Source organism: Ursus americanus, chromosome 14 (genome assembly GCF_024610735.1).
Source record: "Ursus americanus isolate L20-20 chromosome 14, mUrsAme1.1.p, whole genome shotgun sequence".
In the NCBI taxonomy this organism is placed as follows: Eukaryota; Metazoa; Chordata; class Mammalia; order Carnivora; family Ursidae; genus Ursus; species Ursus americanus.
The window spans coordinates 72,151,672-72,166,179 of record NC_142140.1 but is presented as its reverse complement, the minus strand read 5'-3'; the positions used below and the strand labels follow the sequence as shown (position 1 = coordinate 72,166,179).

The 14,508-nt window shown below is 57.6% G+C and overlaps 1 protein-coding gene across 1 annotated transcript in view; it reads left to right on the top strand.

Annotated features, from left to right (window-relative positions):
* USP22 (ubiquitin specific peptidase 22) overlaps positions 1-14,508 on the top strand; it is a 39,813-nt gene extending 25,305 nt beyond the window's left edge. Inside the window, exons 7-13 of the mRNA XM_045778154.2 lie at positions 539-644; positions 2,376-2,534; positions 7,616-7,742; positions 8,607-8,698; positions 9,335-9,397; positions 10,022-10,171; positions 11,375-14,508. Of these exons, the coding sequence (XP_045634110.1) occupies positions 539-644; positions 2,376-2,534; positions 7,616-7,742; positions 8,607-8,698; positions 9,335-9,397; positions 10,022-10,171; positions 11,375-11,417 (740 nt within the window). The 3' untranslated portion in view covers positions 11,418-14,508. The remainder of the gene's footprint in view (positions 1-538; positions 645-2,375; positions 2,535-7,615; positions 7,743-8,606; positions 8,699-9,334; positions 9,398-10,021; positions 10,172-11,374) is intronic.

Below are 14,508 nucleotides of genomic sequence, written 5' to 3'. Positions count from 1 at the left end.
TCCTAAAAATGAGCGGCTTCAGATGCCTTGCTGTGAAAGCGTTCATCTGACGGAGGCATGATGTGGTGACGGTGCTCCACTTCTCTGACGTAGTTCCGTTTCACACGTCACAGGAAGCCTGTGGCTCTTCTCGTCAGAAGCAGGGTGTTCTAGTCCTCCTCCGGCTTTGCTGGTTCACGGCCCGCAGTCAGGCCCTCCGTGCCACTGCAGGACTGTTCAGTTGTGTGCGGGAAGGGGGACTCGCTAGCTCTCCCCAGTGACTGGGTGTTAGCTACGTCCTGGTACCTAGCTAGAAGCCAAGCCGATCTTAGGGATGAGAAAAAGAAGAAAATTGAAAATAAGCCAGCTGGGTTGTTTCCTCTTTCCCCGCCAATCTCCCTGTTTGAATAAGGGTTCTCCTGTGCTCTTAGGAAAGTACCGGCATTTCGGCTTCATCGGCCTCTGCAGGTGAATGGCCTCGTGCTCTGGGCCCATGGCTCTTGCAAACTTGCGGACTCGGGGCACAGGTGCCAGTCACACAGCTGCGATCTTTCCCCAGGTGACGATAACGGGAAGAAGGCCAACAACCCCAACCACTGCAACTGCATCATAGACCAGATCTTCACGGGCGGTCTGCAGTCGGACGTCACCTGCCAAGTCTGCCAGTAAGTGCGAGGCTCCCGTGCGACGCCCGGTGTTCTGGAACGCGAGAGGCCGCCTGGGCGGTGCTGGCCAGACCGTGATGGGGGACCCCCAGGGCCTGCCTGTGAGACCGACTTGATTCTAGGTGCTGCTTTTTGAACCTGGTGGGACATGTTCAGCTAATAAAACTGCTGTGTTCTGAGCAGGTTTTAAAAGTTGCACACTTAGAGCCAAAAGTTTAGTGGGCATCTCCGTGCCTGTGCCTCTTTGGCGATGTGTAGATAAGTAGGTGGTGATTGTGGGTAAACACGGGAGCCTCTGCAGCGGCAAGCAGACGTGAAGCAGGACAAGTGGAGGTCAGACAGCCGTGGTAGAGAAGTAGAGAAGACCCACAGGGGAGCCGGTCACCCTGGGCGCTGCAGGTTGTGCGGAGCGGGGTCCCCGGGGCTGTCTTTGTTCCCGTGCACACCGCGGGGTGTGCCCTGAACCTTCCCCCCACCTCTCCTGCTCTACCAGGAGCTACATAAGCGAGCCCTGCCTTCCAGAGGGACTGGCGCACCCCACGTGTGTTGCTTTTCACGTCACGGTTTCCTTCCCCGTGTTCTCCAGTGGTGTCCCTGACGGTTCACAGCCGTGGTCTTGGCTCAGCGTGCAGAGCTTTGATTTCCAGGAGGGGGACGCATTGATCGGCGAGGTTGCAAGAACCCTCCCTTTCGACTCCATGCACACTCCTGTTTTTTTCTTCCATTTCAGGGTTTTAAAAAACCCTGGTCACGGGGCGCCTGGGTGGCACAGCGGTTAAGCGTCTGCCTTCGGCTCAGGGCGTGATCCCGGCGTTCCGGGATCGAGCCCCACATCAGGCTCCTCCACTATGAGCCTGCTTCTTCCTCTCCCACTCCCCCTGCTTGTGTTCCCTCTCTCGCTGGCTGTCTCTATCTCTGTCGAATAAATAAATAAAATCTTTAAAAAAAACAAAACAAAACAAAAAAAAAACCCTGGTCACGATCCACTCAAGTGATTTCGGATCCTCTGCTGGACTCCCACGTGCAGCTGGTAGAGGGTAGAGCAGATAGCAGAACGGGAGCGGTGTTGCCTGGGTCGTGCACGCGGGTTTCTGTGACATAGACGCCATCGTGGGCACTGCCCCAATGTTTAGACTCTCGGTTTTACGGAACCTCCTTGTGGGCTCTGTGCTACTGAATTCCGCCAGCAGGAGGTTGTCTCGGGTTTATGTCCTGTTGCAATTTCTGGAGTGAAGTTCCAGCCCGTCCTTCACATCCGTCGCTAGGAGGGACCCGGCCGCGTTACGTAGAGCGTCCCGGGGCCCCGCTCAGCCTGCGGTGCCTGCTCGGCGTGTGCTGTCGACGGGCAGCGTGCTTGGGGCTCTGAGGTACCGCCTGCACTCACGGTCTGCAGCTGGAGGCTGGTGACGCAGACCCATCAATTCAGAACTGGACGTGGGGCCCACGGGTTTCTGTTTTCAAGAAACCCCAAAGTGATTGTGACGACCCTCTGGGTTCGGAAACCGTTGCTTTGGAGCAGCCTGTGCCTGGAGTGGTTTACCTGCTGTCCCTCCGTAGGGCCCGCTTGGGAGCCCAGGGCGCGTCGGCTGGGAGCTGCCCTGCGTTTCCTGACCTTCCCTGTCATTTGGGTGGAAGGACAGCTGTGAGAGGATGCGGTGCTGTCGGCCAGGGGCTACCTCAGGCGGCTGGCCATCCGTTCTCACCTGTGTGTGTGTCTCCTCTTGCTTCTAGTGGCGTCTCTACCACCATAGACCCCTTCTGGGACATCAGTTTGGATCTGCCTGGCTCTTCCACCCCATTCTGGCCCCTGAGCCCCGGGAGCGAGGGCAGCGTGGTGAACGGGGAAAGCCACGTAGCAGGAACCACGACGCTTACGGACTGCTTGCGAAGGTAAGAAAGCCGCCGGCACCTGTCTCTCCCGCCTTGAGGCTCTTTGGGGTAGTGGATAGTCGGAAATTCTGAAGAAATTCAGGGCCACCCACAGCCCCGGTAGAATTTTCTTTCATGTGTCCGGTGTAGATAACGAGACAAGACAGGACAGGCGGCAGGTGGCTGCGGTTGGTGCCCAGCAGCTTGTAGCATCTGTCACGTGTTTGCAAGATGACTGTCGTGTTCACCCAGCTTTGCGTGGAGCGTGTGTGGGTCACGGCCGCCTTCCACCCCACGCATGGGGTAAGGTACCCGAGAGCCGGAGACTGTCCCCTCTGGCTGATAACCTGCACCAGCGTCTGGCGGGGCCTTTCCTGCAGGCGAGTGGCATGTGTGCGTGGCGCACGTCCGTTCACCGCATTTCCACCTGAGACAAGCACTGGGGTTTAGGGGATACTCTTGTCAGTGTGTTCAGGTAGGTCTCACACATTGCGGCAGAGAGACTAGAGACCCCTTTCTTTTTTTTTTTTTTTTTTAAGATTTTATTTATTTATTTGACAGAGATAGAGACAGCCAGCGAGAGAGGGAACACAAGCAGGGGGAGTGGGAGAGGAAGAAGCAGGCTCATAGTGGAGGAGCCTGACGTGGGGCTCGATCCCAGAACGCCGGGATCACACCCTGAGCCGAAGGCAGACGCTTAACCGCTGTGCCACCCAGGTGCCCCTAGAGACCCCTTTCTAAACTATTCTCATTGACTTTACTGTTTTACACTCTTTTCTTTTTCTTTCCTTTCCTTTCCTTTCTTTCTTTTCTTTCTCCCTTCCTTTCCTTCCTTTCTCTTCTTTCCCTCTCTCTCTTTCTTTCTTTTTGAAGATTTTATTTATTTGTTTGATAGAGAGAGAGACAGCCAGTGAGAGAGGGAACACAGGCAGGGGGAGTGGGAGAGGAAGAAGCAGGGTCCCAGTGGAGGAGCCTGATGTGGGGCTCGATCCCAGAACGCCGGGATCACGCCCTGAGCCGAAGGCAGACACTTAACGACTGAGCCACCCAGGCGCCCCTACACTCTTTATTTTCTTTTGCTCACATTAAAGGTCACCGCAGGGGCGTCCTTGAGCAGAGGTGTTCTTGTGAAGAGGGACAGGCTTCTTGGTTTCTCTGTTGCCGTGTAGTCAGCAGGCTTAGTGGTGTATGTTGAGAATTTTTAAACACGTCAGCTCCTCACCCTGATAGGTCCAGATGTAAATGGGGCATCAGACTTGGAATTTGTAAACCGAGCAAAACATCCGAACTGAAAAGCCCACCATTTTTGAAGGGAGTGTTTACGACTCCGTTAAACGTAGTTGTACGTTTCAGTAAACCTTGGCCCAGCAAGCGGGCACGGAGGGGGCAGCCCCCCTGGCCCCACTGAGATGCACCCGGAGCTGTCGGTGGGGGGCCAGCGGGGCTGGGTCAGCGGCCGAGTGGCCGAGGAGGGACGGAGCACGTTCACGTCGAGTTCGTGTGAACAGCAGAGGGGCCCTTTCCAAGTTACGTTGAGAGCAGATTGCGAAGCCGGTGGGAGGAAGTTGAGGCAGATGGAGTCCCGCAGCTGCAGACCTTCCAAGTCCTCAAGTACTTCACGAGGGCAGGCGGTGCGGGGGCAGCTAGGTGGCCGTCGCGCCTCGGGGGCTGCCTGAGGGCATGCGCACCCCGTACTCCTCGCACCCTTCGGGGAGGCGGTAGACTCGGCGGGAGCACAGACGCGGCCCCGGTGATGGGGGAGCCCTCGGCACGGCGAGTTGCTTCCCTGGGTGTCCGTGCCCCTCCTGGGATGGCCTCAGGCTGTGCCCTTGGCTCTCGTCGCTATATTGCTGGCTCCGCTCTTGACTCTCGGCGCTGTGTTTCCTCAGTCCGGATTGACATGCAGCCAGTTCGGGGAGGAGACTGCCTCGTGCTGCCTTCCTGTCCCCGTGTCCCCGTCCCCCCTGCCTCACCTCACCTGGGGATGCTTTTCTGCCGGACGCATGCTGAGGGCGCACGTGCATCTGCCAGGTCGGAGTGCTTGCAGGCGGGCGGGCGGCAGAAGTGGGCTCTGCCGAGCTCAGGCGGGTGGAGGTACCGGGAAGGCTGAAGACCCAGCCGAGCAAGCAGGTGGTCACCGTGCGAGGCTTGGGGACCGGTCTCCGGAACCGGGCAGCCCGCTGCCGGCCCGCTGCTCTCACGTGCGGTGCAGCTGCTGCCTCTGGCGAGACCGGGCTTCCTACGGACGCTGCTTGAGAGTGACCTTTCCAGAGACAGCGGCCTCAGGACGGGGATTCGACTGGGCGAGCCTAGGTCGCGTACCCAAACTTTTGTGGTAGCACTCATGAAGGAAGATGGGCCGTGCCCCCCACGGCGGTTTGGAAATCCCCAAGCGCAGGTGGAGCGGGGGCGCGGAGAGATCAGTGGGAAGAGACGGGGGTTGAGCGCCGTGGTCCTCCATTCTTGACTCACGGTTATGTCAATTCAAGCCAGATCCTCTTCGTACGTGACGCTGTGGGACATTCTCCTAGTGTTGAAGCAGGTTTGGTTGACCTACCTGGTGTCAGAAAGGTAGCGTAGTTTGGCAGAGAGGACAAGGATTTGGGGGTACGTGGATTTCAGCTTTTAGGGGCATTGCATACGGAAGGAAAAATGACAAAATACCAGGACCTTCCAGAAGAGTAAAAAATGAGAAAAACCTCGAGCGAGGACTTCGGACTCAGCATTTTATGCTGCCCTGGCGTGCTGCAGTCTTTAACGTACACGCTCTCGGGACGCCGTGGCCTTATTGCTCCGTTGATTAATGGGTACCAGGTAGCAGAGTGGTGGTAACTGGCTGACGCACGAGTTTCCAGATTCCAGGGCAGGTGAAGTGTCCGCAGCCCCAGTCTGACTTGACAGGCTGCGGACCCGTCGCAGACGAGCGTTCCTGCAGCGCGAGCCTCAGGGGGCTTCCTTCCTTCACGAGGGAGGGGGCTGGGGGGGGAGGGCCGTCAAGGAGCTGTTCTTGCAGCCTGGCTGGGTAGGTTTGTTGCCTCGGGCACTTTGCTTTCCCCCTTGGGACACCGGCTTCCTGAATGCTCGCAGGACGGCACAGTCCCGTGCCTCATTTCTGCTGGGGGCTGACATGGGGCTTCCCGCTCTGCGGGTCCGCGCTTTTCCTCAGTGCGCCCGGTAGGGACACAGGGTCCGAGTGCTTGTCGCTGCCGTCGCCAGCGCGGACCGGAGAAGCTCGTCCAGACGGCAGGGTAGCGCTCGTGGCCCCCGGTGTGTTCCTGAGCAGTTCGGCTGGGCTGGGGCCAGGCAGGTTTGAGGTGGAAAACTGGGGTATGGGGTAGTGTGCAGCGAGTCATGCGTCTCTAGAGCCTTCGCTATAAACGTGGGCACGCGCTTCTCTCTTCCAGTCAGGTTCCCGCTGCTCAAGCTGCCCTGATTGTTTTTGTGATAAACTGTTCCGTACAATTTGTCCAACTCAGGATCCAGACGAGGTGTGCACGTTCCATTGGGTTGACTGGTTTCACAATCCCTTGCAAATCCATAGGCTTCAGCCCCCCTTTGGTTTCCTTGCTGTTTCTGTGTTGCAAAGACAAGATCGTTTTTCAAGAGTGACGCACACTGCGGCCTTTGCCGCGTGCATTTGTGGGCTAGTTCTTGCAGGTTGTGGCAGACACACTCAGACGCCTTGTCCCGTGTTCCTCCCTACGAGCTCTGACTGCTGTCCTCGGCTTCCCTCGGCTTCCCGCTTCTGGGGCACCTCCCGGGGCAGGCGGGGTCAGCTGTGGTCAGGAGGGGGCATCGACTTGCCCTGAGATGACGGAATTTCTGAAAGGAGAAACAAATATTTCGAGACATGGTTGGGAAAAGATGAACTTTGTTTTCAGCTTGCTTTTTTTTTTTTTTTTTTAAGATTTTTAAAATTTATTTATTTGACAGAGAGAGGCAGCCAGCGAGAGAGGGAACACGGGAACACAAGCAGGGGGAGTGGGAGAGGAAGAAGCAGGCTCCCAGTGGAGGACCCTGATGTGGGGCTCGATCCCATAACGCCGGGATCACGCCCTGAGCCGAAGGCAGATGCTTAACAACTGAGCCACCCAGGCACCCCACGTTTTCAGCTTTCAACTTAAAAAATTTGGCATAAATCATATTGAAACATCTGTTTTATGGGTTTCTGTCTTAGTAGCCACCACTGGTGCCGGAAATGCTTGCTGACTTCCTTCGCACAACCTTGCTATGTCATGGTCTGTCTTCATCATTCAATAATGATCATTTCCCCGTTTTTAGAATTTAACTTTTATTTTGAGATACAGATGCACGTGCATTTAAAAGGAATAACTGAGTACCCTCTACTGAGTTTCCCCCAGTGGTAACGTCTTGTAAAATTATAGTAAAAGGTCACGATTGGGATATTCACATCCATGCAGTCAAGATACAAGGCATTTCCATCCTTCCAGGTCCCTCCCGCCGCCACTGCCTCGTGACCCCCGGCGGCCGCGGATCTGTCCTCCATTTGTGTAAATTCAGCATTCCGAGAATGTTACGTAAATGGAATCATAGAACATGGAACCTCTTGGATCGCCTCCCCCGGGCTCCCCGCCATAAGTCTCTGGAGATTCATCCAGGTTGTGTGTCCGTAGTTTGTCCCCGTCTGTGGCCGACGAGTATTCCACGGGGGTCACGTCGCCGTTCTTTAACCTTCTGCACACTGGAGAGCTCCTGACTGCTGCCAGGTTCTTTTGGCCGTTAGAGACACAGCTGCTAAAAACATTTGCATTCAGTCGTTTGCATGAACACAAGTTCAAGTTTTCCTGAAATTCGAATTACTGGGTCTTACGGTCATTAGAAAATTACTATTTCACCAGACTTTTAAATTAAAAAAAAAAAAAAATTAAGATCGTGTTTAAAGTGATGAGGGGAACAGATGAAGGAAGAAATCGTTTGTTCTTTTTTCCATTGTGAAATTATAAACGCCCCTAACTGGATGTGTGTTTTTAGTCGGGAGATTAACCCACTGAAAGTGATTTAATAATTATTTTCGGCTTTTTTCCTCTCTTACCTCTCCCACCTTCTTTTCCCTAAAACTGTATCGTTGGAATGTCTTGCAGATTTACCAGGCCCGAGCACTTAGGAAGCGGTGCGAAGATCAAGTGCAGTGGCTGCCACAGCTACCAGGAGTCCACGAAGCAGCTCACCATGAAGAAGCTGCCCATCGTAGCCTGTTTCCACCTCAAAGTAAGCTTTCCAGAGAGCAGGCTGCAGTGGGACACCTACCGTGTGATCCCCAGTACATGCGCTTGGAGCCTGTGGGTTTGCTGCACAGAAGGACGTTTCGTAAGTGCAGTGACCGCATAAAGAGCGCGGAAGGCACGAGAAGGTAGTAAGTCGTGACTGCCCCCCGCCCCCCACGTCTTCTGCGCAGAGAGGTTTATGGTGAACCGGAGTAATTACTTCATAACGAAAGTAGGGTGTGAGTTATTCTCCCCGGGGGCGGGGGTTAAGAATTTACTCCTCCTCCTCCCGAGATTCCCCACCCTCCCCCCAACACCGAAGTTTTCTGGTTTTCTTTTACTTAAAAGCAAACAGGACCCTAAGCGTTGCGATCTAGTCTAGGGGTCAGTCAGCTTTTTCTGTAAAGGGTCAGATAATAAATGCTTTAGGCTTCGTGTTCTCATAGAATCTTCGTTTTATGGTCTGTGTTTTATTCTGTGAGCCTTTCAACACAAAACCCAAACTGTTCCTGGCTTGCTGGCCCCGGTCTAGTCAAAGGAATGTCTTTGCTGAAAGGAACAGTATGTCCGTTTTCGCTCCTGGAGCTTACGGACGTTCTGTTTCCTTCCACCGTGCGCTTTGCTGGCTTTGTTGTAAGATGACTTTTTTGCACACTTGGCGTCAATCACTTTCAACAACCCCATCCTTTCAACACTCCATTTGTGAACCCCATAAATTAGATTTGTATGGCTCAGTGCCGTGTTACTGAGTCTGTAAGCTGTAGATGTGGCCGGAAAACGAAAAGCCCGCTTTCGGGAGTGTCCAGAGAAGCCCCATTGGAGGAGACCCTACAGCTTCACCCTTGCCTTGTCTCCCCAATTCCTGTAGCGATTCGAACACTCGGCCAAACTGAGGCGGAAGATCACCACGTACGTGTCCTTTCCCCTGGAACTGGACATGACCCCCTTCATGGCGTCCAGGTATGAAAGGGTTGGGGACACGGTGTGACCGGGAGGGCCGTGGTTCCGTAGGGTCCGTGATCGGCACCGGTTCCCTGTGAGCCTGCGTGGAGGCTGATAGAAGCATATCTGCTAAAATGGAACCTTGACCCTGATCTTAACCCAGGTCACTGTTGAGTTTCCTCAGCTGTGTGCTTTGGCTTCGGGTTTTCGCCGGCAGTCCTTCGTGCGCTGTCAGACGAGCACGTGGGGGGGGCGGTCACGGAGGGCGGCGCTGCCGCTGACGGAACTGAGTTTGGATACAGCTTGATGGCGCAGTTGTCGATTCCGCTTCTCTTGTTTTCAAATCTCGACATCCCAGACCACATAAAATGTCCCCTGCAAATCACCGCGACGCTCGCTCGTGTGTCTCCTGTGGCCACTGTAGCAGATCACCACGAACTTGGCTGGAAGCCTGGCCTCCACTTCCCCACCTTCACACCGGGAAAGTCTTCCCCTAGAAAGCAGAGTTGCTGGAAGAATTAGAAAGCATGTCTAAAGTGCACTGAGTGCCCCGACTGGCAGAGGAGGCCCCCAGGGTAGTGGTACCGTCGTTCGAGCCACGCGTCTGCTGATTAATTATTTTACATGATACTGACGAACTGTTCTTTGTTCCAGCAAAGAGAGCAGGATGAATGGACAGTACCAGCAGCCAATGGACAGTCTCAACAATGACAATAAGTAAGTGGCACCTCGTGGGTTGGCGCTGGGCGTCTCCAGTGTGAGTGGGGAGTGTGGGACCACCGGTGGGCCGCACGGGCGGGGGGGGGGGGCCCTGATGGCACAGCCCTTCTTTCCTTTGGCCACGGGCCTGCTGCCCCTCCACGCCTGTTGAAAATGCTGCAGCCCTGTGGGGAAAGGACTTTCCACGCCTGCACCGTAAAGCTCCCCGATGTAGGAGCCTGACCCCTCGGTCCCAGCCCCTGTGTGGGAGCGCGGTCCCGCCGGCCACGGTGGTGCTAGCGAGAGCTTGGTGTCTGGATTCGGGGCTCCCTGGCCCCTGCGTCCGCTGGCGCTGCAGTGAGGCCTCTGTTCTGTCCTTCACCACCCGCTTACTGTTGCTGTGGGAGGAAGAAGGGCCAGTGTGCTTCCAGCATCCCCAGCGCGGCTTGCTGTCCCCACTTCCGCTAAATGTGGTTCCCGCAAAGCAGCTCGAGAGCTGCGTGGGCTGCGTGCCCGCCGGGCGATGGCGTGTTCCGTTTGGGGTCTGTGGGCAGCGCACCGTGCAGGCTTCTGACTGCTTCCGATGGTGAGAAGACTAACTTGACTGCTCCTTCTCTCCCCGCTCGCGCGCTCCCGTACCAGGTACTCCTTGTTTGCCGTAGTTAACCACCAAGGGACCCTGGAGAGTGGCCACTACACCAGCTTCATCCGGCAGCACAAGGACCAGTGGTTCAAGTGTGACGATGCCATCATCACCAAGGCCAGCATCGAGGACGTGCTGGACAGTGAGGGGTACGTCCGGGGTGGCAGCTGACTGTGTACATCCGTTCAGGACGTTCACCTCGAGTCCTGACGTCATGAGGCTTGTTCTGGACAGGATGCCCGCTTCGCTCGGTCGTTGGATGGGCCGGGTCGCTCTTGATGAGCACGTTATCGCCCCGAACGTGGGGTGGTCGTTCCTGTTCTCACGGCAGGAGCGGCCACGTCCGTTCTTGGGGAGCTCCTTTCTTGTTGACCCGCCTCATTCCTCCCTGGCCCGTCGTCGTCCACCCTTTGCTTTGTGAAGTCTTTATTGGTCTTGAGACTGTGCGTAGGATCCCCCCGCAGGGTGGGCCGGGCTGAGCCGTCGGGAACGGCCTTGCGGCGGCTGCACTTGGCGTTTTCTCCAAGCGGCGGGGCGCCCCTGGAGCGAGTCTGTGTAGAAGAATCCGTGTGTGAGAGGACAGTGTTGTGGGTAGCGAGGAGGCCAGAGGAGGCCCCCCAAAGGGGCGGATTTGGACTAGAAGCCGTTGCAGGAGTCTCCCCCAGAGGAGGCGCGGCCCCAAGGCAGTTGGGGTGGACGGCGGGAGAGGCGGACTTAGGGGCGGGGGGGGGCGGACAGGTGGGAGGACGGGCTGGGGGGGGCGGACAGGTGGGAGGACGGGCTGGGGGGGGCGGACAGGTGGGAGGACGGGCTGGGGGGGGGCGGGCGGACAGGTGGGAGGACGGGCTGGGGGGGGCGGACGGGTGGGAGGACGGGCTGGGGGGGGCGGACGGGTGGGAGGACGGGCTGGGGGGGAGGACGGGCTGGGGGGGGCGGACGGGTGGGAGGACGGGCTGGGGGGGCGGACGGGTGGGAGGACGGGCTGGGGGGGCGGACGGGTGGGAGGACGGGCTGGGGGGGGCGGACAGGTGGGAGGACGGGCTGGGGGGGGCGGACAGGTGGGAGGACGGGCTGGGGGGGGCGGACAGGTGGGAGGACGGGCTGGGGGGGGCGGGCGGACAGGTGGGAGGACGGGCTGGTGGGGGCGGACAGGTGGGAGGACGGGCGGTCGCCGTGGGCGCCGCTGCTGCCTAGCCAGGGCCCCTCCTCCTCGGGGACTACGAACCAAAGCGCAGCCAGGCAAGCAGTGGGCCGCCAGTGGGCGCCGGGACCCCCGCGAGCGTTCTGGGGGCGGCTTGCCTTGAGCGCCGTGACTCAGCACGTCAGCGCGCTCCCTGCCTCTGCGCCCGCAGGTACCTGCTCTTCTACCACAAGCAGTTCCTGGAATACGAGTAGCCTTCCCTGCGGCTGCTCCACCAGGACAAGGCGAGCAGCTGGCCAGCCCCCCAGAATCCTCCCCGCCCTCCCTGACGTCATGAAGCCGCCCCCCACACAGAAGTGCCCAGAGAGCATCGGATTGCATCGGATTCCTCCGCAGCCCGGCCGCAGCGGCTTCCGGGGCCGCGGCGTCCGCGTGGACGAGCGCTGCGCTCGGAACGAGGCCCCAGGAGCCGTGCGGCGGAAGCAGCGACGTGGCCGCTGGGCCCTGCGTGGGGAGGGGCGCCGCCGTGCGTCCGTCCGTGACGCGTCTCCTGAGCTGCTGGAGACCACGTGCGGGGGGGGGGGGGGGGGCGCAGGGCGGAGCGGTTTCTAAGGGCGCCCGCCTGGTGCCCCATCACGGTCCGCTGAGGCCGCGGAGCGCAGGAGCCAGAGACGGGCGAGGACGGGGACTTCGCAGGCCCCCTCCTCTCCGTGGGTTCCGTGTCGAGCGTAGGTCGCTGCAGCCCCGAGCGTCGGTCCGTCAGCCGCCAGCAGCAGCCCCCCCGCCCCCACGTGGAACCGAGCACACCCGCCGGGGTCGCCGAGCACGGCTGTTCGCGCGCCACGTGGCATCCGACTGCATGTGGACGCGTCCGCCCAGGTGTTCTCGCTTGGTTTTTCTAGAAATAGGCACTTTCTTAGTCCCCGCCCCTTCCCTCTCCTTTCTCACAATGGTGACCCGCATAAACGTGATGGTGGTAACGTGAACGAATTATTGGATCGATACAGACATGTAGATCGTTTCCTTCATTCCCGAGAGTGAAGCTGGCTTTTTCATTGGTGCTGGTTTTGTTGCCTCCCCTCCCCCTTCCCTCTGGAAGCGCCCGCGTCCTGGTCGAAGGCTGCGGGGGGCGGCGGACGAGGGTCGGGCTGAGGCTCGGAAGCCTCTGTGTCCTGTTAACGTTTGAGTGGATGAAGCGTTCCCGGTGGCTTCCTCGTTCCCTGCCTCCCATTCGCTGCCCGGCCGCCCGGCCCGCTCGCTGTCCGCGTGGCTGCGTGGCGGCCCGTGGGTCGGCTGGACGCCGGCGGGGCTTCCACGGAGCTGGCGTTCCGTGGCTGATGCCTCCGCTGTGCCCTTGGTGTCGTTCCCGCTGCAGCGGGGGGCGGATGGCTTTGCCGCTGAGCTGCCAGGGGCGGGAGGAGCCGCTGGAGCAGAGGGAACGGTGTGCACGGCTCCTTGTAAGATATCCTGCATGCGTCCGTCTGTGCAACCCCAACTTGGATTGTCCGTTTCTGAGAACTTAACAACCCAGACGTGGGGGAGGAACGGCTGCTTTCACGTCGTTCGTGGAACAAGCAGCGCTTGTCCTGGGCGCCGGTCTGCATCTGAGCTGTGGGAGGTTCGTTCCTGGACGAGAGAACCGTCTGTTTCAGGTTCAGTGCACGCACTTCTTTCTTCTTTTGTCAAGAGCCAGACGGTGAATATTTGAGGCTTTGTGGGCCGTGCGGTGCCTGCCGTGACTAGTACAGAAACAGACGAGCATGGCCGTGTTCCAGTGAAACCTCTTACGGACGCTGACATTTGACAGTTTTCATCTGTCGTGGGTTTTTTTTTCTGTCCCTATTTAACCATGTGCAGACTGTTCTGAGCTGCTAGGCCGTGCAGACGGTCGGTGGGCCAGAGCCGGCTCGCGAGCTCGTCGGGTTAGGAAGTGGGTCGGAACAGTTGACTAGGTACTGCTCAGTGTGGAATGTGCTGGAATACAGGAAACCACAGTTGTCTGCTGCAGTGGCCTCCACGACAATGTCCTTAGCGGTGCAGCTTGTAAAGCCCTTGCTCGGTTCATGCTCAGTGTATTTCTGCCTTTCGGGAATACGTGTTCTAAGAGAGCAGGCGTCCTCAGAAATACGGGCGGGTGCAGATTTTCAGAAACGGCCCCACGTGCTTGAGTTTGTATGTGTGTGTGTGTGTGTAAGACAGAGAGAGAGACCGACCATGCTTTGGAGATTTTTTTTGAGAGAGCCGTTGCCTTTTCATAAGGAGCAGATCAAACGAGGAGCTGGCCGACGCTGGCCTGCACAGTTCTGAGCCATGAGCTTTGCTGCCTTGTGACCCGGCTTTACTGGATTGTCCTGGGTTTTCTGGCAGGTTCCCTGTGGTCTGGCGAGCCCCGCTTCCCACGTCTGTGTCTGCTCATGTTCAGGGGAGCTCAGCTGGTCCAAGAGCATGAGGTCTGGGGATAGACGATGAGGCCACGTTTCTCTTCTGTAGACGTGACTTTAAATTTTTGTATCCAAATTAATTGTCGTGACTCCCTGTGGGCACTGGCGTTGCAAGTTGTCACCTGTGTCTGTGCCGCTGGGAAGCTCCTGTGACCGCAAACCGTGGGCAGTGTTGGCAACAGGACGTCCTGCCACCAGCGTGTTCAGTGGGATTCACCCTGTTACCCACAGAATACTCCATGCCCGGCCTGGGAATGTTTCTCTTCGCGCCCAAGCCAGCTGTTAAATTCAGGAAAGTGGCTTTCTTGTTTCCTTGTAACGACCCCTTGTCTATGTGTTCAGGTCATTACCAAGTGCGTCTGACACGAAAGGGATCATCAGGTGACCCCACCCGCCCCTGCACTCCCACCCGTGGTTTTAAAATAACCTGTATTTCTGAGACGTTGGCCGTCCTTTCAGCACGTCACAGGGAAACCGGGCTTTCCGTCTGCAGGCGTGTGAAGCGAGTTCCGAGCAGCGTCCGTGCTGGGCAGGGGTGGGTCCGGCGGGCAGCCCGCGTGGCCGGGCCTCCTCTCCAGGGCACAGGATCGATCGTCTGAGGCCTCCTTCCTGCGGCAGCGCCCCCGACCCCACAACATAGCCCCGTGCTCTTGTCCTTTGGCTTGGTGTGTACGCTTTCCCTGGGTAAATGGCCCTTCTTCTGACAATTCAAGTGACTGTTTCGTTTACTATAACCTTGAAAACAAAAATTGTAAGAAAAATATTCCAATGATTGTGCTGTGGATTTTATTACCAAGATGTTTACACCTCCCTTTTACCTGTCATTTTGAGAAACTGTCGACTCTTCTCCCTTAATGGCTTGTAGTCTTTCCTATGTCATAATAAAGCTACATTTTCTTCTGAA